We start from the raw sequence: 22,036 nt of genomic DNA, 5'->3' as shown, positions 1-22,036 counted from the left end.
AGGACATGCTCACAAAGCAATGCCAAACATGAGAACATATATCATTGCTGCTATCCAGCACTGTTACCATTCAAAAACACCCCTGTGCTTACTGTGTGATCATTAGGCCAATATGATTTCAGACTGAGGCGGACCACAGGAACTGCATTTATTCCAAATCTTTTGAATGTATTCTTCTGTAGTTTTCATCTGATTATTAGCATATTTTCAGTCTTGGTTGTTAATCCTGTAAAAAGGAACCTGAGAAGCAAGAACAACAAACAACGAGCCATCAAAGGAGCCTGCACCCTATGCAGCCAAGCTGTCTACAGGATAATAGGAATTTTACAGTCTTTGCAGAACCTTGTGGTGTGCATTTTACATCTTTCTCCCATTCTACGTGGGGGTAAGCAAGCCCTTACCTCATGCACTTTTGCTAATTATTAGGTGTCTACATAACACCAGCTTCCTCATCATATGGATAAACAGATCTTCTTCCCATGGCCATAACGTAAAGTTCTTACTGAGTGGTGGTCGTTTTTTTGCAGAAGTAAGCAATGTTGAGCAGAGTTATAATGAGACAACATGCCACCTAAGAATAATAATGCTCCTGTTCATCTAAATCGACCAGCAATATGGAGGCTCAAGGTTTGATTTCTGCAGGGATTTCCCATAGAATGCTATCATGTATTCAGTGTAGTGACTTAAAGCATAGAAACCAGGGTCGTTGATTTTTATTGACATACACCAGAAGTGAGTTTTTATATGTCGAAGTGCACTAAACTCTGCATTTACCATGTAGTGTAAATCAATTACTTCTTGTATGGTCAGGGAAAAAATGCCATTGATACTCTTGACAAAGTGTGGCACAAAGTGTTTTTTCACACAGCCTTAACAAAATCAAATGTTAGCACTACCGCACTATATTTGCAGAGATTTAGTGGCTCCCCTTTCAAGGCCTTGCAGCACAAACACAGTGTTTTCAAGGCCTTACAACAGAGGCACAGAAGAGAGCCTTGATGAGTTAAATCGCCTTGCACAAACACTGAGGAATTGTCAGTAAAGCGGCAAAATCATTGGCAATTCTTGTCAGGTCTCTGGTAAGCATGGCTCGGTGCTGCAAAGAGGAGATAGCAAAATAGAGTGCAGAATGGATACAGAATAATTACTCTTCCTCCCTTTTTCCCTCTGTCTCTTAAGACATAAGCAGAAATTATTTACCACTGGAACACTGTACTATAATGTATATTTTGCAGGTTACAGCTTACAGTATCTCTAGTGGGCTTTATAGTTTCCATAGCTCATACAAGTTTTGCAAAATTCATGCATAAATGTATCGAACAAGGCCTTGCCAATTCTCAAGGATACTCATTGGCAAAATATTAACACAACAAAGTGAGCTACCTTGAATATTTTAATTTAGAGTAGCACATTTTTTCCCTTACAAGGTACAAGACAATACAGTGTGCCGGGAGTTTAATAGGATTTAGTTCACTTCAAACACGCCACTCAAATGCTCCAGAATCCAAAGTTTGTGGTTGTATTGCTCAGCATTGCAAGTGTTCACACTTCACAGCCCTGCTTAAGAAGTAGGGCACCACAGCTGCACACAGTGAGCGCTCACACTCATTAATGGCCCCGTGAAAGTCAGTTAAAATGAGATTTGAGGGTTTTACGCTTGATTCATGCACTGCCACTGCATAGTATTTTTGCAGTCATAAAATACGCTGTGCTCTTTTTCAGTGTTGACAATTGCTACTGAGTAAGTGCTCCAAACCTTACTTTTACTAATGCAGTTATTTTCCTTATCATTCTGTGAGGTATCTGTCAGCACCACTCAGTGTGTGAGCTTCAAAGCAGCGTGTCTTTTGAACACCTTTATAAGCCTTATGAGCTGCATTTATTATATGGTGCAGTTGCAGTGGTGCACTGCTTCCCTTTCGGTTAAAAAGCGCAATATACAAGAGTGTGGCTGTTCTTTACATCAGATTTGATTGGCGCAATCAAGAAATCAACCTCGAGTGACAGTTAGGGAGTGTGTGTGGGTTGATTGGAGAGGTTTGATTGAATGTGAAATAAACAAGGTCTCCCACAGTGCACTGCAAAGGCCATTAAATGATCTTTATGAGGAGGACCATCGAGGCCCTGATGGCTTTGTGCTGGGCATGAAAGTGTTTTTGCATTTTGTCTTTGGTTCTCCATCTCTCTCTGCTTCTCTCTTTGTATCTTTCTCTCTGTCTGCCTCTCATTTTCTATCTACTATCGTCACTATCTGGCCATTCTGCCTTTGCTGTATCAATTACAGCTGCCACTATAGATTATTTTCATTGCCTACAGACTTAAATAGAAATAGAAAATAATGTCCAGATTTTCTTCCCAGAGCCAAAGATGTTGTCTTTTTCCTGTCTGTTATCCGACCAACAATCTGCAATAGAGCTGCAACGTTTTGTTGTCAACTTTAAAATAATTGCCAACTAATGTCATAATTGAAAAATTGGTTTTATTAATTCCTTTATGAAAAAGAAAAAAAATCTGATTCCAGCTTCTTAGGTGTCCTTTTTTTGCTTTCTGTCCTCTTTTATGACAGCACACTGAATTTATTTTTAAGACATTTAAGGATGTCACCCTTGGCTTTGGGAAACACTAATCAATATTGTTCTCCATTTTCTGGCATTTGATTGCTGGCAGCTGATTCATTCATTGAAAAAAAAAATAAAAAATCAACAGATTAAGTGACAATTTAAAAAAAATAGTTGTAGCCTTAGTCGACAACCCAAAGACATTCAAATCAAATTACAATGATGTGAGCCAGAGGCAAGCAGCATATCTTAGTCTTTTTAAGGCTGAAGCCAGATGAAGTTTGACCTTCTAGCTTGAGAAAAGGCCCAGTCTTTTAATCAGTTGTCAAAATAGTGGATTCGTGTTTGTGGATTTGTTCACCTATTATTGATTGACTACTGGTTGTAATATCTATCAACTTGTTTTCTATATATCCACTCATCTTGTAACTGGTTTTAGGGCTGCAAACTAATATTTTCATTTTTGATTAATCGGCCCATTCTTTTATCAATTAACTGAAAGTTTGCAGTGAAAAAATGACATTCAAAATTTCTCAGAAGCCACAGTAATGTCTTAAATTTCATGACAAATAAAAACAACAAATGAGAAGCTTGACATTGACAATGTTGAGAGTTTTCTTGAAACATAATTGAAACTATAAGCTACTGCTGGGTTGGCACTTTTTAGGTGGCCAGCTCTGGAAGTGAACATCATCTTGGTTCCCTCGTCAAAAAGCCTATTCGATTTCACCGTTGGATTTTGGATGACTGCAGAAAAAAAGCTCTGTTGGAGATGATATGATATGTACACCTTTTGTTCAGCAAGATAATCTTTACAAATGAACACCACTTTTATGATTTCTGAAACACATTCTCACTCCGACCTTGTCACATATTGATGTTTGGTCATGGACTTTCCATGTCCAGATACAACGTGCAAGGTACCCTAGGTGCATTGGTTGTTGATGTTCATAGGAAATTTACCATTTACATACAGTCTTCTTCAAAATAAACCCACAGCGCCAGTTGACATTTTTTTTTCCCTCCAACAACTTGTGCACATGGTTGGGTTTAGGCAACAAAAACACGTAGTTGGGTTCAAGAAAAAAGAACAGGGTTTGGCATTAGAATCTTACAGGATGCGAACACTGCTCTCTCGGGTAAAGGTCGGTGTTTGTTGAACCCATCCACTACCCCTTCTGCCCACCCTACTCAGACCTGCCGCCTAACTCTTCTTCTATGGACGCCAAGAGCCATAAAACCATAACAGCGATCAGCCACACGTCATGCCGATGTTAAAGAATGTCTTTATTCATCACTGTCTGTGGCCCTAAGTCACTGCCCACGTGCCGGATTTCAACAACTTCAGAGGGAAACCAGGTTGGGTTTCTGAAGTGCAAATGCAAGTTCCTGAAGTAAAGAACTACATGTTAGTCTATAAACTATTTACACCACAGTCGCATGACTTAATGCTGCCAGCACATGGAGGTTGCAAAGCCGTGCTCAGAGTGGTGACGTTCTTTAGTCTCGTTCAGCCACTTGTTAGCAACGAGAAGGCACGTAAAAGCTTCAACATTTATGAGTAGAGCTTTATCTGATGCATTTTATGTCTAAATCTTGACAATGTGTTAATAAACACATTTTGAAATAGAATTTGCTTCATGTCTGGGTCCCTATTCTCAAGCTTTCGATAGCTTATCAGGCGGTCCCATTTCACATCTCCATTGTTTCTTATGAATTGTCCTTTTTTTATCTGTTTTTGTGAATAAAATTGTGAACTGAAATTGAATTGAATATGTCGTAGAACAAAACTTCAAAGTCTCTTTAGCTTGTGTTAACCACAGGCCTTACTTCAGGCAACCAAAAACCCATTCAAAAAAAGCCACTGACTCTGTGACAAGGAAACTGGAAGTCCAAAAATGCTTACTCATGTTGTGGGTTATGGGACTTGTTGGCGCAGCACTGTATTATCAAAATAGGCCCCAGTAATTCACTGTTGATTGAATTTTTTTTGCAGCTCTGCTTATTCTCTATCTATCCCTCATATAACTTGTTCTCTATCTATGCATCTGTCATTTAACTTGTTCTCTGTATATCTGTCTCTGGCGCCATCACAGTCCGTCTCTCTATCTAAAACTCCAAAGTTAAACTGATTGAATTAGTGATACGGATCGCCGCAGCTCCTTCTGTAAAGCAGAATGGCACTATGTGTCTGCCCTATTTTCCCCCCTCAGTAATTTATTACAGCTGCATGTTTTTCTGACAGTTTAATAGTGAATGATATTGGACACAGGCAGAGTGGGGAACTGGTGAATGTGATTGCTGTCATGCCACAGAAGTTGGGTGCCAGAGAGCATCAAAGAGTCGAGACGAACGCCACATCGCACCACTCACTGACATATCAAGGGATGGCCCCATTTATAGTTAGCACTTCCTTTGCTGCTTCATCACATAACACAACAAGGTGAATTTCATTGGCCTTCGTGATTGATATGTTTTCTTCTTCCTTCTCCTTTTACCCATATTCCATTTATTTTTCGTCGTTCCTTTCTCTTCACCACATCAGGATGATGGTTTCTGCAAAAGAAGTTGTCATATCCCCCCTACTCAACCTTGCACAAGACACTTGTTTACTCCGGAGAATGAGGTGTGTGATGAAAGCCAGCTTCCTCTGAGAAAATTGGCTGTCGACAGTCACCTCATTTCCCTTCCTCGAGTTGATAACTGTAGCGTTCCCCATCACACCTGTCTTTATAGTGCTAGCATGGGTGAGCTGACAAGAACCTCTCTGATCTGGGTGGGTGGGGAGGAGGAGCATTGTCCCGAAACTCTTCTTTTTTTTGATTCATGGGAAAAAGTGTCTTGCAAGAGCTGTAGTTTTAGAATTTGGTCTCAAAGCACTTTGGCAATACCCTTTAGATTTTAACCTGTTTTGAGTCAGACTTGACCTGATACTGATTATCACATTTGCACCTTATCTGTCTTTAAAGTTGATCTATTTTCCTTATTTTCCCTCATTTATAGATGTCACAACGTTAGATGTTCATATTAAATGATGCCATAGTTTCAAATGAAATAAATAAATGTAAAAGTAATTTATGTGAGCAAAAACCTCAGGCTTCAGACTGTTCTTAATACTCTGTTTCCAAGTTTTTTCAATTTATGAGAGAAGCTTACATGAGCTTGTGGCGGATTTATTTATATGGTCATCTGCTCCAGGCACGCCACTAAATGTTAGCATTACGTAGCCTACACCGCTACATGCTAATGTCAGGAACATAAACTTGGTTGCAGATGTTGCTATTTTACCCCAGACTTCAAATTCCTGCTGTATCATGTCTGGTTGTATTTAGGAGCTTGTGTTGGTTTTAACAGGTGAGCATGCCGCTACACAGCCATTCCCTGGCTGCAAGTACACCATTACATATAGCTATGTGCTAACGTCAGGGAAACATGATCTTAGATGCTGACGTTGTTAATTTCTCCCTGATTTCAGATTTTGTTCTTGCCGGGACATGCCCTGTTGTGTTTAGAAGCTTTGGTAGGTGATTTTTAACAAGAGAAAGTGCTGCAACATACAGTCATCCCCCGAATGCAAGTACACTGCTACATTACATAAGAAAAACATTTTATCTTTGTCACAAATGTTGATAATTTCCCCCCTGATTCTAAATCATGTTTCTGTTGGAACATACCTTGTTGTGTTTAGAGGCATTTCAATCAATCAATTTCAATCAATTTTATTTATAAGGCCCAATATCACAAATCACAATTTGCCTCACAGGGCTTTACAGCATACAACATCCCTCTGTCCTTTGGACCCTCACAGCGGATAAGGAAAAACTCCCCAAAAAAACTCCTTTAACGGGGAAAAAAAACGGTAGAAACCTCAGGAAGAGCAACTGAGGAGGGATCCCTCTTCCAGGACGGACAGACGAGCAATAGATGTCGTACAGAATAACAGATAACATTTATTAGCACATCTTTACACAGTCATCTTTGACTGCAAGTACAAGGCTACATGAGGCTACATGCTAATGTCAGGAACATAAACTTGGTTGCTGATGTTGTAATTTTCTCCCAGAGTTCAATTTCCTGCTGTATCATGTCTGGTTGTATTTAGGAGCTTGTATTGGCAAGTTTTAACAGTAGAAAGTGCCGCCATACAAAGTCATTCCTCAACTGCAAGTACAAGGCTACATGAAGCTACATGCTAATGTCTGGACCATGAACTTGGTTGCTGATGTTGTAATTTTCTTCCACAGTTCAATTTCCTGCTGTATCATGTCTGGTTGTATTTAGGAGCTTGTATTGGCAAGATTTAACAGGAGAAGGTGTGGCCACACTAAGTCATTCCTCGACTGCAAGTACAAGGCTACATGTGGCTACATGCTAACATCAGGGAAATGTAATCTTGGTAGTCAAAGTTATTCATTTTTCCCTGAATTTAGATCATATTCCTGCTAAAATATATTTGTCTGTGCTTAGAAGCATGTACTGGAGATTTTTAACAGAAGAAAGTGTCGCTATACACAGTCATCCTCCAGATGCAAATACATTGCTACATGTAGCTACATGCTAACATAAGAAATAATGTAATCTTGGTCACAGATTATGTTAGTTTCTCCTTGATTTTGAATCATTTTCCTGCTGAAACATGTCCAGCTGTATTTAGGAGCTTCTATTGGTGATTTTTCAACAGTAGAAAGTGCTGCTACACTCTTTTACAGTCATTCATCAGCTGCAGTGATGGTGCAGAGATGCCGAGATCTGGAAGACGAAATGCTGACTTATTGCAGCAGACTAGGTATTTTTTGGAGGAACGCTTAAGACAGGCTCTAAAACAAAGTGTTTCAGACAGAGGGTGAATACAAGTGTTCGGGTACAAAGAGAATAAGGTAAATGAAATGTCTGTTGAACAGTAAAGCATGTAAACATGTTCTAGTAGAAACCTAAAAAACAAGTATGAACTGAAAATGAACGCAACAGGTCCCCATTACATCCACATGTTTACAGTCTTCATCAGACTTCCTAAAACAGGAGATCTTATAAACGAAGTTAAATACATATTAGGTCCTAATAGACATATTATAGTCATGAACACTGTGTGAAGGTATGTAGACTGTCAAAGTTTGATTTCAATGACTGAGCAACAGTCATTGCTGTCTCCTTATTCTTATTCTGTTTCTTTTGTCTGTCAAGTCTCATGTGTGACAATAAAGGGGTCATTCTGTCAAGAAAAATCTATTTCTTTTTAAGGCCTGGTGTTGAATAGGGCTCGCCAACAAAATATTTCAGCTCAGTCGGTTCATGACTCATATACCCTTGGTATTATTGACTGACAGACAAGCATCATAATCATTGTTCAAGTCAAAGAAATGACTTAATATTTGATGTGGTGAAAAAAGCACACATTGTTTTGGGTTATCAGTGAGGTTTTTTTTGTTTGTTTTTTTACATTGATGGCATCTGCACAACATGGAATCAATGCCATTTTGATTTTAGACTATGTTTTTCATTCTGCAAACAATGTTAGAAAAAGCACTGTACAAAAGAACTGTGGAAAACTTGAGGAAAAAGAGAGCCATTTACGTGCACTTGCTGTGTATCTGATAGCTCCAGTTAACTGTGCCTGTAACCGCCAGATTCCTGGCAGCCCATTCGTCTTCAGCCAATTACATCAAACACTACTTCAACAAGCTAAACCTTCTATAATTAGTCTGCCGACATTGTGTTTGGACACGTTACCTTGCCGACATATTGATGGTCATTTCCTGCGTATTCCTCGAGCAGAAAGAATTGATTCCACATCCATCCACGTTTGGATCGCTGGAGAATCCTCCCGTCACTCTCTGGCATCCCAAACAGATTCCCAATATTCCCAGGTGTGAAAGGCAGGGCAGTACTGGGCCACAGGATAGTGAGCATCAGGAGGAGCAGAACCTGATTGGTTATCATGGTATCCACTCAGCTGGGTAATGTCCTGGATGACTTCTAAATTATGGTAATAGGCTTCTGATAGGATGAACACTGGAAGGCAGTGTCAACAGAACAGACATTGTATTCCTCTCTTTGATGTCCTTTAGATCCCTGTGAAAAAAAGGAAACTTTAGTCAGGAAGTGCTCTTGTGACACTTAGCGTATCTCCCTTACAATAGGCTTTAAATCAACAGGGTTGAAGAAGCACTGAGACAGCTCGCGGACTACAATAGGACAACACTTATGTATAAAATCTCTTTTCTGTATGTCGTGTGTCTCTTTCAATTTGTGCTTCACTGGGGCAGCAGCTAATTACACAATCAGCACATGTGCATTGTGCGAGTGAAGGAGACCTTAAAAGTCCTAATTCAGTGATTGGATTTGTCTGAGATCAGTAAACTCAAAAACACATTTGAATTTAGTGGTTGTAAAATGAAAAATACAAATTAATGAACAACCTAAACCTGCTCAACCCAAACCTATTCGGGTGTGTTTTTATTCATACGAATTAAATAATCTAATAATAAGACAGTATGCAAAACATATGCAGTAGAAGTCATTAGACAAACTTCTAAGGTAGTGATTCATGACTGAAAGAAATAAAAGAGCCACTGCGATGTAAATGTATCAACAAAAGGGTGCAATCATCGTCGTGCATTTATCAAATTCAAATGTTTAATCACTGCAGCTACAACTCCCTGGCATGCCTCCTTGTTTTCTTGTGTTTGAGTAGTAAAAGAGTGAGCAGCACTTCACTAATTATAAGTTGCATTACTGATGATTCGCAAACAGTGCTTCACAGCCGGTGAGTATATTTGAATAGCAGAGCACAGGCTTCTCCAGGAGCAGAATGCCTCCGCCATGAATGAGAGGCACCACTGTAAAACACTTGACTGAAGCTCAGTTTGTATTTCTATGGCCTGCTTGGGGCTGCATGATATGTGCAATATGCGATAACATTGTTGAATATCTTGATATTACTTGCGATAAATAAACAGATATTAAAAGTTAACTCAGCAATGCCTTTCTGCTCCTTTCAGTACACTGCTAAAATACAACACATGGCTTGTTGAACTGAAAGAAAATGAAAGGAAATTGTTTCTTTTATTGAACAAATTGAACACTGAACTCAACACAAAAGGCCCCCAAGAAAAAAACAGAATGATAGATACCATTTAAAATGCAGTTTTCTCTGGTGCTCTCTTTCAACTAACTGAAAAAAAAAAAAACCTGAGTGAAAACTCGCACTCTTTCCCGATGTGTTTCATCAGTTACATTTCAAGTAGAGCTGCAACGATAAGTCGATTAATTGATTAGTCCATTGAAAGAAAATGAAATGCCAATTATCCTGATAATCATATAATCATCTTAATTATTTCTCAGGCAAAACATCAAATATTTGCTGGTTCCAGCTTCTTAAATGTGACAATTTGCTGTCTTTGGGTTTTCGACTGCTAGTTGGACAAAAGGAGCGTTTTGAAGACGTCACATTGGGTTCTGGTAAATGTTGGGAAGTGTTTATCACTTTTTTTTGACACTTTATAGACTGAACAATTCATCATCACAAAGCAACTACCGTATGTGGAGATGAATTGTCTTGCTAAAGATATGTATCTTTTTCATCCCCCTTACCCATTTGTCCAAGATTTTAACTCAGATTCATCTATTCATACATTTCTGATAGTTTTCATGATGTACTCTTCCAAAAGAAGAAAATATATAGAGATATGTGAGGAAATGCCAAAACCGCCAAAATCACCCCAAGCTTTGTCAGGGTTTCTGCCTCTGATAAGGTATTTTGTGTTATTGGTAGTCCTCTCCTTAAAGTCCCCATCAGGACTCGTCCTGATAGGTAATTTGGGTGTGCATGCATAATTTATGCTCTTTTCGAAGTTAATCCTAATAAATCTTGCCTTTCTTTCTAAATGAGCCCATTTAGCAGGGTTTCCGTACGAGGGCTAGAATACCAGAGTTATCCTGACAAGCATTCCCTGTGTACCACAGGGGAGGCTGCGTAACATGCACATTGCCATTTTAGCAATTTCTCTGCATTTGTCCAGAGCACTTAAATAAAGGCTGTATTGTCAGTGGGAGCATTCACACGGACAAAAGGCCTGTTACTGTCTACGAACGAATTAGCATTATGGTTCCATTGATGAAAGTGAAGTGCGGAATGTAAATGAATGCAATCCTTTGAATGGGAAATCAAATGAGCAGGCTAATGAGATCTCAACCTAAACATTACTCATTCGGCTCTTTCTCAGTCACTCAGATAGTTTCACTCAACTGAATCTGCTTAATCAGCAATAATTTTCAAGTATTCAGAAAACTTTTTGGCTGAGTTGATCAAAGTCTGTGAGTATGGATGAACATTGACTTTAAGACTACAGAACCACAGCAGCATGGGTGAACTGACCAAACCTTTTCTATAATACATATAAAAATATAAACATGTTGAGCCAGATAATACAAATAACAACAGTTTGTCTTTCTCTGACGCCAGAACAGAGCGTACTGAGATTTTAATTTAGTCAGAATACTGCTTCAAAGGGAGAGGAGATAAAATAAAGATAATGTTGTAAATGCTGATCAGCACTACATTTTTTATGTTATTTTGTTGTGCGTGCCCATAATGTGGCACGATGTGACACGTGCGTTCCCGAAAATCAGGAAACGCTGCCTCGCAATTAATCTAGTCTGATGCTTGTGATTGCATTTTCTAATTATCATTCCAGCCTGTCCTTGAGTTTTAATAGCATTCTGGATATTAATCTTTGATGTGGTGTGCCTATTAAGCATTAGGCCAGTGTGTCTTTTTAGAATTCTTCCAAACACTCCATTAAAGGATGAGTGAGCATGCTGAATCAGTGCCAGATTCTATAGACTCAAGCTGAATTATCCCAACTCATTCAGCCTATTAAATACTGGGGTTTATTAAAGGGGGGAAAAAAAAGTTGTTTATGATTAGATTAAGTTGTAGACAGCTTATATGGCTTGGCATTAAAAACAGAGATGTGAAGAGACCAAATTTGTTAAATATGCTTTTAAAGTGTTGTCTGGGGTTGTTATTCTTAATCTTGACTCAAGCTCATTCTGGCAGGAGCTCCGCTGCGCTCCATTTCTGTAATCTGCAAAATTATACATTCTTGTTTTGCTGAATAAGAATATCTTTGATCAGATATAAACTGGCTGTTCATCGGGATATTCTTCCTCGAAAAGCAGAGCCTTGCACATTAGTCTGTATAAATTTGTATGCACATGCATCCCAAATTTGAACGTGCAGGCTTCCCAACCAAAAAAAAAAAAAAGAACATTAAACCGAAGCAATGCAACTAAGCACTTTTATGGCTTCCCTGACTTTAGTAGGACAATAATTATGTGCAGCACAAGTCTGGTTGGCAAGCCCTTTCAGGAGGTCTTGCATGCATAATAAATTGATAATCCTAAATACATGGGAGAGTATAAACACCTAAACTGACCATCTGTTCTCAGTGTTCTCAACCTTGGGCACAGAGATTATTGAAAGCATACAACTTTGTTTGTGTGGTTTAAACGTGGTGTTGCACTTTGACCCAGAAGCTCCTCAATATGACGTTTTGTCATGTAACACAAAGGAAACATTTTTTCTGACGTTATCAGTGGACTAAACTGATAATGAGTCATATTTTGGTAAAAGAAAAAAAGAAAAAAAGTATGGTTTACTGCACATTATCATCAAAGGACACACCTCTAACATCACGCAGATCAACACACACACATTCATACACATATGCAGGGTTAAATAAGGCTGGGGCAACATATTTAAACATCTACCACCCAAAACCTTCTACCTGCTGCACAGATATCTACCACGTTTGAAACTGCTGGCATTCAAACCCTGTTTTTAATTATAGTCCTGCTGTTGAGGAATTCAACAAGTGACTATATTGTAAGAGACCCATAAATAAACAGAGACAGAGATACATTAATTGGAAGAGAGTAAAGACAAAGATGGAGAGAGGGCAAAGGAGGGTTGCAAGGTCACGAAACGGCTGCCATGATTAGTCTCCATCATTTGCACCGACACCATTCATCCTGTAACATGATTCACTGCTGCTGAATGAATGCAGCATCTCTCACACTAACCACACATGTGAGCCGGGTGCAATAAACTCCTGTTTTTGGGATTGGCAGTTTGAGTAGCTCCAGTGATTGCTTGCCGGTGTTGACAGAGCAGCACAGACAAGAGTGTAAATCTAGCATGAGGGGCGTTGATGGACCGGGATGCAGCACCTGTGCGAGCCTCCACTTGGTGGAGCCCTAGACCTTCCCAAGTCTGCCTCAGCTGGCTGCAGTCTTTGGCAAACCTCAGCAAGCTTTACTCATGTTTTGAAATCCTCTAAGCAATTTTGTGATACAGTGCACACTTCCTCGTTGAAAAGCTACTTTAAAAAAGAGGGAGGGCCTTCTTTCTTGAAAAGGGTATGTTGACAGTGAAAATGTTACATAAAAATCCACTCCATTATGTAAAAATATATGCATTACTTATATTGGAATTGCTTTAGAAGGGTGTATGTAGTTTAACAAGGTGATGATAATCAATTAACCTTGACATCTGTCTTCCTGACAGCTATGTGAAGTATTTTAAGGTTAGCATAGCCACACCATGAGAAAATCACAGTGGCAAAAAATGCCGTAAGAATAGAAAGATGTTGGAGTTAAATTAAAACTGACTAAAATGCCCATATTAATTCCTTTATTTTGTCAGGAAAAACCCCCTATTTCCTCCTCCCTGCTCCCTGTTGCTCACTAACACACACAGTGTTTTTGCAAATAAATATTCATGTTTGATTCTTTAAAACCAGCTGTGAGAATGCTCATGAGAGCCCCTGTGCCTGTGTGGGAGAATGGATTTCCACCTCTTTTCATTTCAACACTGAAAGGTCACTCCATATCTGACAATAATTCAGGGAGCGTGTTAGTGGCTAATTTGCACTAAACAGTAATGGCGTTACATGGATGACCCGGTGCACGCTACCATACCCTAATATATCACTTTGGCGACTGTAAAGCTGTCGGCGTGTGAGGCAGCACACCCGAGGACTAGGCGGCTGGGGAGAGAGCGGGGGTAAAAAGAGTGAGGGGTGGATTAAGTTTGTGCCGTGGAGGATATGCACATGTACATACTCAGCAACACCGTTGGCTGCTCTTGTCGCGCCGCTCCAACACCACGATAAACACCTCCATGCGTTTTTAGAGATATGAATGGTACAGTGCCTCTCCATCAAATCTGCCCGGAGCACATCACAAGTATGATTTCGCCCTCGCTGCATCTCAGCAGTCAGACAAATTCATCCACACAGAGAGAAAGAGAGCTTGGCATGGCACTTGAACAGGTGCAAACACAGATCCACACGCACTTAAGACATTCCAATCACATGCATCTATACATGTATTTAAGATATATGGACACCCACTGGCGCAGAGTGTGGAGTCAGAAGAGCACTTAGAAGAATGAAGCATCTTGGATTGGGTGATAAAGTTAATGCCAGTCTTTAGGAGAGAACAGTATGACCCCAAACAATATTGTGCCAATGTTAAAGTTACATATGCAGTGTTATTCACTGTGTGACAGGTGTCATGGACTTTTTACATTTATTGATATATGCTTGAAATTCTTGTGCTGATTTAAGGTGTTTTCTCAGGCATCATTAATGAGCTTAAAGTTCCAATTTGTCAAAAAACAGACTACTGAGAATCTACGATGGCACTATCACGTTCAGTTTCTTTCATTTTCAAACACGCCTTGTACATAAATAAATTATAAGGACAAATTCAAGATAAGAGTAAAGAACAGCAAATCTAATCATCCCCCAGTTCACTCAGTATAGCTGTTATCAACCTCTTTGAAGTTGCAACACTTCTTTTCACCAGATATCCACAGTGCTGCATTAGTCTGGCTTTGTCACAGTGCAAAAAAAAAAGAAGAAGCAGATCATCCCCTGGAGTCTGGAGGCACCACAAAAATATAAATATATCCTTAAACATTAATCAGAAAAAAGCCCTTACCTTTGATTTTCACAGCTTAGCATCCATCTGTGTCACTGAGAGCACGGTGCTGTGTTCCCTACTCCTTAGCAGTGCTTAGCGGTGGAGAATCTGACTCCTCACGGCAGTGCTTACATTCCAAGACTGACAACAGCTCAGCTGGTGCGAATGTGTATGGGAGTGTGTGTGTGTGTGTGGTGTGTGTGTGTGTGTGTGTGTGTGAGAGAGCGAGAGAGAGAGAGAGAGAGAGAGTCTCCTGCCTGCTTCCCTCCCTCGCTCTATGCCTTTCTCTCTGCCCTCCCTCGCTCCGTTTCTCCTCCCCGCTCTCTGGCTTCTCTCCCTTTCCTCCTCTACACTTTCTTTCTATCATCTCTTCTCTCTCTCCGTCTCTCTTTCTCTGTCTCTCCCTCCCCCTTTCCTCCTCCTCCTCCTCCTCCTCCACCTCCTCCCCCTCCTCTCCTCTCTCTCTCTCTCTCTCTCTCTCTATATCCCCTCCTCTCTCTTTCTCTAGCAGTGCATCACTTCTGGCGGTGGATGTCACCGAGGCTGAAGCTGAGGCGACTCTGCCCCTGATTGGCTGCCATTCACAAGTTGGCGATAAAGAAAAAGGGAGAGAGAAAACGGGAAGAAAAGCAAAGGGAGGGTGAAAAGGGAGGGGTAAGGGGTAAAGGAGGAAAATAGTGCCCTTACATCCCAGTGAGCATCAGTTGACTGTGGAATGGAGAAACAGGGGAGGTTAGGGGCTGAAGAAGAGGGTGGACGCTGGAAAAGGGACAGAGTGTTTTCTTTTTTTTTTTTTCTCCTCACACTGCGAATGCATAAGAGGCTGCGCTGAAAGCGACTGCTATGACGGATCGACTGTATGATGTTTGATGTCTAAAGCAATCTGCCCCATCTAATCTTCTTTCAATGACGGTGGAATGAAGGGGAAAAAGGCCATAACTTGTAAATCAGCCACACAGCGAGGGGTGTGGAGTTGAGGGTGGGTGTGGAGTGGGGAGGGGGGCAGGTTTTTGCCCTGTTCATCTTCATCTTTCGTCCCTCTGACTTGGCCGGCTGTATGTGGCAGGTGCACATGCAGTCCAGGCACTCTGTCATCTCTTCTCATTACATGCTCCATGTTGGATGCATATCAATACATCTCTGTATAGTGTGTGCCTATTGAGAGTGATATAGCATTTTAATTCAACTGAGAGAAACAGAGTCAGGGGGACAATATATCACGGAGGTGTTTGATGCTAAGGGGTGAGGTACGGGGAGCGATACGTTATTAGATGCCGATATCCGTCCCCAACATGTACCTTGAGCAGATAAACGGTCGCTTCAAGTGACTTTGAAATGCATGGGACGCCACTCAGAGCTGCGCCGTTGATGAATAATTTAAGAAAAGCAGCAGTTTCACTGGCCAACCTCATCCGAGCTCAAGTTTTATCTCCCAATATCAGTGTGAATGGATTATCAGCTCAAACTCTCTGCACCAGATAAATAGAAATGCAAACAGGCCAAACTAATTAACATCCGAACAAGCAGCGAGGTAGCCTCCCTCTGATACCAAGCCAAGTCCTCACACTTCATAATTCACTCCCTCGTTGTGTTCATGGTGCTGGGAGATTAAGAAGTAGGTGTGTGTTTGCATTTCATGTGTGCATATGTTGGCTTGTGTACTGTATTTGTATGTACGACTGGGGGAGGGGAGGTTTGTCATGTTTACTTATACCCATGTGTGCACAGGATGGATGTGAATGCGTGTCTCTGAGTGTATTTGTGTGAATATGTGTGTGTATGTGTGTTTGGTGTTCCTCACTAACAAGCCACTGGGAAAAAAAGCAGGCTAATTTGTACATCTCTGCATAGAATTAGTATTAATTTACCTGCTATCTACACCCCTGGGATGTTAATAACGCTGTTGTTACACAGCACAAACAACTCTGTGCAAACATCAGAGAACAAGAGCGAGCATTGTACCCAACTGTTCCGGGAAATATGTTTTCAGAGCCAAAGTTCTCCACTATACATGGTCAAAAATCCCAATCTTCTCTTCTTAATTCCACAGGCCTTAAACAATTTCCAGACTCCCATTGTTTTTTTCATCCCCTCCTGATGATGACTCCATTACATTAAATCAAAGTTTTCCAGGCTGAGGAAACAGCTTCCTTAAGTAAGGGTGTCTCCTGATCCTCTCCCAATTCTCACTGTCAGCTCCCATCAGCATCACTTTCTTGTTGCACTTGCATTCACCTCCACAGTCCTAGCTGCCGCTGATTAGTTCTCTGATTTCCCTTTCCTTCCCAAAGGAACGCTCAAGTGCGGATGTCTACCCAGTGTTTGCTGTGCTGGCATAACAACTGCAGCTGCTGATAGGTTATTGATACAGCTCTCTGTATGGCAATGACAAGACCACATAAGCTGAGCGCTGAGAACTCAAATCTCATCTCTTGTTGCTGCTCTTAGTGGCCACGTGAAGATCCCTAACAAGCCAGCTAAAGGTAGAGGCTGAATGAACAGGGTGCTACATTTCCTGCTCCACTGCCATAAATTCTCAGCTTCAACAAAACGCAATGTTTTTTACATAAGTCCTGACCTTTTCCTTGGACATGCATATTCCTCTCAAATCATGTTGACGTTTTAGATTCTCCTAGGTAATAATTTATTTTTTTATTACTTCTTGTTTCTAATTCTAATGGCCCTATTTTAGTATTGAGTATTATGATTTTTCATGCATTTTCCCATACTGTACATCCACAACAAGTAAAATATGAAAATATGTAAAATGTATAATGAAGCTTAATTTAAGAAATCCTTTTATACAGTAAATTAAAACAGCTTTATAACCTTAATTTGCTTTTGATTTCACCATAATTTATCATTAGTTTTATTTGTAAATCTGTGAACACAATAACCAATCATTGTGAGATTAGTCTTCCTTAAATTCAGAGATAATTTGTGAAAACTAAACTATTGCAAAATTTGAATTATTATTTAAAGTTTAAATTATATATTTCTTACCACAACAAAACAACAGCCATCTGAATAAATGTTAGCTTTGTATGTTCTGCAAACCATGGACAAGTAATATTTGTATGTAATTATGTAGCAGATACTTTGAAACCTTGGCCTCTAGTTTCACAGACCGGGTGAGGTGGAGGCACAGCGCACCTGCGCTTCGCCAACTGGGTGTGGCCAGGCAGATTTTGCAAGCTGGGCACACCGTGCGCGCTGGCGCGGCTACTCCTCTTTCTCACCTCCGTCCATCCTACCTGCGCAAGTCGGAAAGAGGGAGAAGAGAAGGCGTGGAGTGGGTTTTACACAGCCCATTCACATCCCACCAATCAAATAAACCCCTCTCCTCGCCCTTAAATGCGCCGCGCGAGGGCGTAATGAGAGTTTACTCAATTCGCTGTCAGATCGATGACAGATGCTGAATATATACTCCCTATCTGATGCTGTGGCTGTTTGTGGTTGGCTGAGAGGGATGTGAACTCATTAGTTTGCAGCTGTGTTAATCAAATCAGGTTGGGTTTCCATTAAGCGTGCCAAACGTGCCAAACGGTGCCAATCCCCTTTGATCTGACATCAGATGTGACGGGACAGTCGATATAGAGATACATTTATGTGCTGATTGCAGATAGTTGCATTGAATAGTGTTTTTTTGGGTATTTATTGCATCGTTAATGTGCCTGATATTCTGGAAACCTGCCTGTGAGGTTTTGGTGACGTGTGCGCACTGTCCGCCGGTCAGCCAAACTTTGGCTTACACCGGCTGCGCTCCGCCTGCACTGACAGTAGACCTGGTTTCAGCTGGCGAGCTTTTAGCGCACCTTCGGCGAAGCCTTTTGGCACGAAACTGTCACTGCGCCAAGCTGGCTCTGTCGACACCTCCTCCTGCTGCGCCGCCACACCCATCTCAGCGCACCTCGGTCTGCCAAACTACCAAACTGAGCGTGACTCGGGTTGCGCTGCTCGAAACTAGCTCTGCGCGGGGTTCGCCACCCTGCGCTGCACCGGGAAACTAGAGGCCCTTATGTTTCAACAATGCTGCAGTTAATATGTGGTTATGTCTAGGCACAAAAACTGATTTGTTATGATTACAAAAAGATCACGCTTTGACATAACATACACAGTTTTGGTGCCACAAGTGCCATTGGACATGCAGCAATAGCTCCCTAAAAGAAGTCTGCTTTTGGTGGCACAATCCCTGCTGGAAATGTTGCAATTTCTTGCTAGAGAATGCCCAATTTGGTTGCATGACCCCCATTAGAAAAACAGTGATCTTTTGTCAGAAAACATCCACTTTAGGCGGCAAAACTCCCGCTGGAAACACATTGATCTCGCGCTAGATAACACCTGCTTTTGGTGGCACATTCCCCGGTGAAAATTCGGTGATGTCTCTAAAAAACACCTGCTTTCGGGTTGGCTCAGCCCCCACAGGAAATGTAGCAATGTCTTGCCAGAAAATGCTCAATTAGGTGGCACAATCCCACTGGAAACACAGCAATCTTAGCTAGAAAACACCTGCTTTTGGTTGCAAAATCCCAGTTGGAAACACAGTGATTGTTTGTCAGAAAACATCCACTTTAGGAGGCAAAATCCCTGCTGGAAAAGCATTGATGTCTGGCTAGATAATACCTGCTTTTGATGGCACAACCCCCACTGGAAATGCAGTGATGTCTCTGAAAACCACCTGCTTTTGGGTGGCTCAGCCTCCACAGGAAATGTAGCAATGTCTTGCAAGAAAACATTAAATCTGGTCGCACGATCCCACTGTAAATGCAGCAAATTTAGCCAGAAAAACCCTCTTTTGGTGGCACAATCTCCATTGGAAACACAGCAGTCTCTCACTAGAAAATGCCTGCTTTTGGTGGCACAATTCCTACTGTGCTGGAAATGCAGTAATGTCTCTCTAAAAATGTCTCTCTGCTTTTGGGTTGCTCAGCCCCCACAGGAGATGTAGGAATGTCTTATTAGAAAATGCCTAATTTGGTGACACAATCTCTGCTGGAAAAGCAGCGAAGTCTTGCTTTAAAATTAGTCACTTTTATTGTTTGTTGGTCTTGAACAGCTGTTTGCAGTGTTCTGCAGTTTGGCAGCTGTGTCACCTTGGTGTCACCCCCTCCACCTCCTGATGACAAAGTCAGGTCACATATGTAATCAGAACTACAGTACATCACTTCAGAGACGTAAGAAACGTAAAAGTAAGAAACGTAATAATATGTATGAAGTACAAATATCATGTAAACGTGGTTTGCAGAAACACACAATGCCACCATTTTCTTCTGTCAGTTGGGCTTAACCTTTAGTAATTTTGGATTAAATGCATTTAATGGATTGAATTCAAAGTAGATAAAGTAATAAGAAACTATTTAATGCACAAGCTGGTTCTGTAGCATCAGACATGTTGAGGAACGGGTCTTATCCACATGTTGGACAGAGGCACCTTTACACCACAAAGCAATATACTGCTTCTTGACTGACTGAGCCAAGCTGCTTCATGTTCATTGTGGATATATCGCCCTGTGAAAAGACGTCAGCCTTTCAGAGGTCAGTCATTCACTTTGCTAAATAACCCAAAGTGTAAAGAAAGATCTGTAAGTTTGAGTCAGTATTCTTTTACAGAAATACTTTGCTGCCAGGTTTGCAGCTGTGCATTGTGCTTTATCTCTGACAGCACTGTTTGCAGCAAAAACTGTATACTGTTGGTATAGCTAAAACAAACACAAGATTGATTGCCAGCACGACAATGGGGCAAAAAAACTGAGCGGGCAAATAATATATGCTCTCTAAAATACAGGTAACACTGGCATAACTTCTGCAAAAAAAGCAGTTAAGTATTTTAAAGTGCCGTTTGCTTTTTTCTCGATGATTTTGATTGTTGTTAAGTGCAGCGGGTGTCTCAATTTCTCCCATTTAATACCTGCAGGAACAGAATACTTCAACACAACCGTTGCTTCAATAGAAAGTGCCGCAATAAATTAATAATGATGCCAAGTGTTTGATAGTGCTCTATCGTTCTCAGAAGTTTGGTAATGGTGCAGTGCCGGGTTATTATATTGTGAATGTCAGACCCATTATCTCTGATTACAATCCGTGGAGCATGTAAACACCATACCTTATATCATCATTAGATTTAGCATACACAGTGAAGTGGTTCCCCATTGAAGCTTTTCTCAGCAGTTTTTCCAATAAAGATGAAAAATTGCGATCCAGAGCAGATAGACTCTAAGATGTACAAGGCACAAAAATATTAAACAGCACTTACATGTCATGTTTGACTCAAGAATCAAGCATTCTGTATCATGAGCTGGGATATAAGTAGTTGTTCAGTGTGTCTGTGTCAACATCAAAGGTGTGAGGCCAATACCTGCAGCCTTCTCTTCAGACTTCCCTGAAATCACTCCATAATTAAACTCACAAGGTTGGCAGAATTGTAAAGTAGAGTCTGATCCATAATGGCTTCATTCATTTACATACATTTCACAGATTTACTGCAGCTGAAGCTCTTACCCAGGACAACTATCACTGGGTGAGAGGGTAAGGGGTAAGGTTCAGGTCCTTGCTCAAGGACACTTAGACGATTTACATGTCTGTTAATGGACACATGTTGGCTATTACAGGGACTGAACCTGTCCTGGTTCTATGATCAGCAGCCCAGCCTGGAGCTTGAGAAATGCTTTCTACTTTTAAATCAAAGGTTATTCAGAAGTCATCTTTGCTTTTTTCTGATTAGTATGCACCTGGGCCATGATGAAAAAAGGGAAGTTGAATTTGGGCCAATTCGATAAATTGCAAGCCCTCTTTAGCGTAACTTCACTTCCTCTTCACGAACTTAACAGATACTGCAGTATTTTTCTTTTTTTAGCAGTGGCATTTCTTAGGGTGCCTGTAGGCTTCCATAGTAATAATGGATAGTCACTTGCATATATTCATTTTGAACTCTATAGTTGCTCACTACTATGCTCTCCAATTAGCAAGTCTTTCTCTATTGCATTGGATAAAACTTTTCCTTTTTCCCTCTGTCAAGAAAAAGTGTTCCCCCGAGGATCTTATCTATCAGCAATGCTGAAGTGTGTGTTTCCTAAGGTATTTAGTGCATCCACTAACACAAGGTTCAGACACATATTTGTACACAGTTTTAGGCGGTAAATTATGTGTAATAAAATGCTTCCCATACCTCATACGCTGTTACAATTACTCCTGCATGTGAGGGCAGATGTAACATTTGACATCTTGTGTTTCAGTCAATGTTGTGACTCTAACCTTGCCTTTAAAAACAATTCATGACTGTCAAAAAGTGGGACACAGATACAAGTTACCTTTAAAAATTGTATCTAAATCGTCCTAGTGGTTTTTGAGGAATGGCATCAAAAACACAAATGGTTACTATTGTCCCTGGTCTCCCCTAATAACCCTGCCTTTCCAGTTGCAGAGACCAAACAACTCAGTCCTAGAGAAATAAAGATGAGAAAGAGCTGGTACACAGAAACATGCCATGTAAA

General features: G+C 40.7%; 1 protein-coding gene across 1 annotated transcript in view; it reads right to left on the bottom strand.

Annotated features, from left to right (window-relative positions):
- Positions 1-14,866, bottom strand: part of LOC126397486 (cadherin-10-like) — a 41,836-nt gene extending 26,970 nt beyond the window's left edge. Inside the window, exons 1-2 of the mRNA XM_050056325.1 lie at positions 14,565-14,866; positions 8,286-8,627 (exon numbers count right to left, since the gene is read on the bottom strand). Coding sequence (XP_049912282.1) covers positions 8,286-8,495 — 210 coding nt within the window. The 5' untranslated portion in view covers positions 8,496-8,627; positions 14,565-14,866. The remainder of the gene's footprint in view (positions 1-8,285; positions 8,628-14,564) is intronic.
- Between the last annotated feature and the right edge of the window lie 7,170 nt (positions 14,867-22,036).

The sequence above is a fragment of the Epinephelus moara genome, chromosome 11 (genome assembly GCF_006386435.1).
Source record: "Epinephelus moara isolate mb chromosome 11, YSFRI_EMoa_1.0, whole genome shotgun sequence".
NCBI lineage: Eukaryota > Metazoa > Chordata > Actinopteri > Perciformes > Serranidae > Epinephelus > Epinephelus moara.
This window is presented reverse-complemented; position numbering and strand designations above follow the sequence as displayed.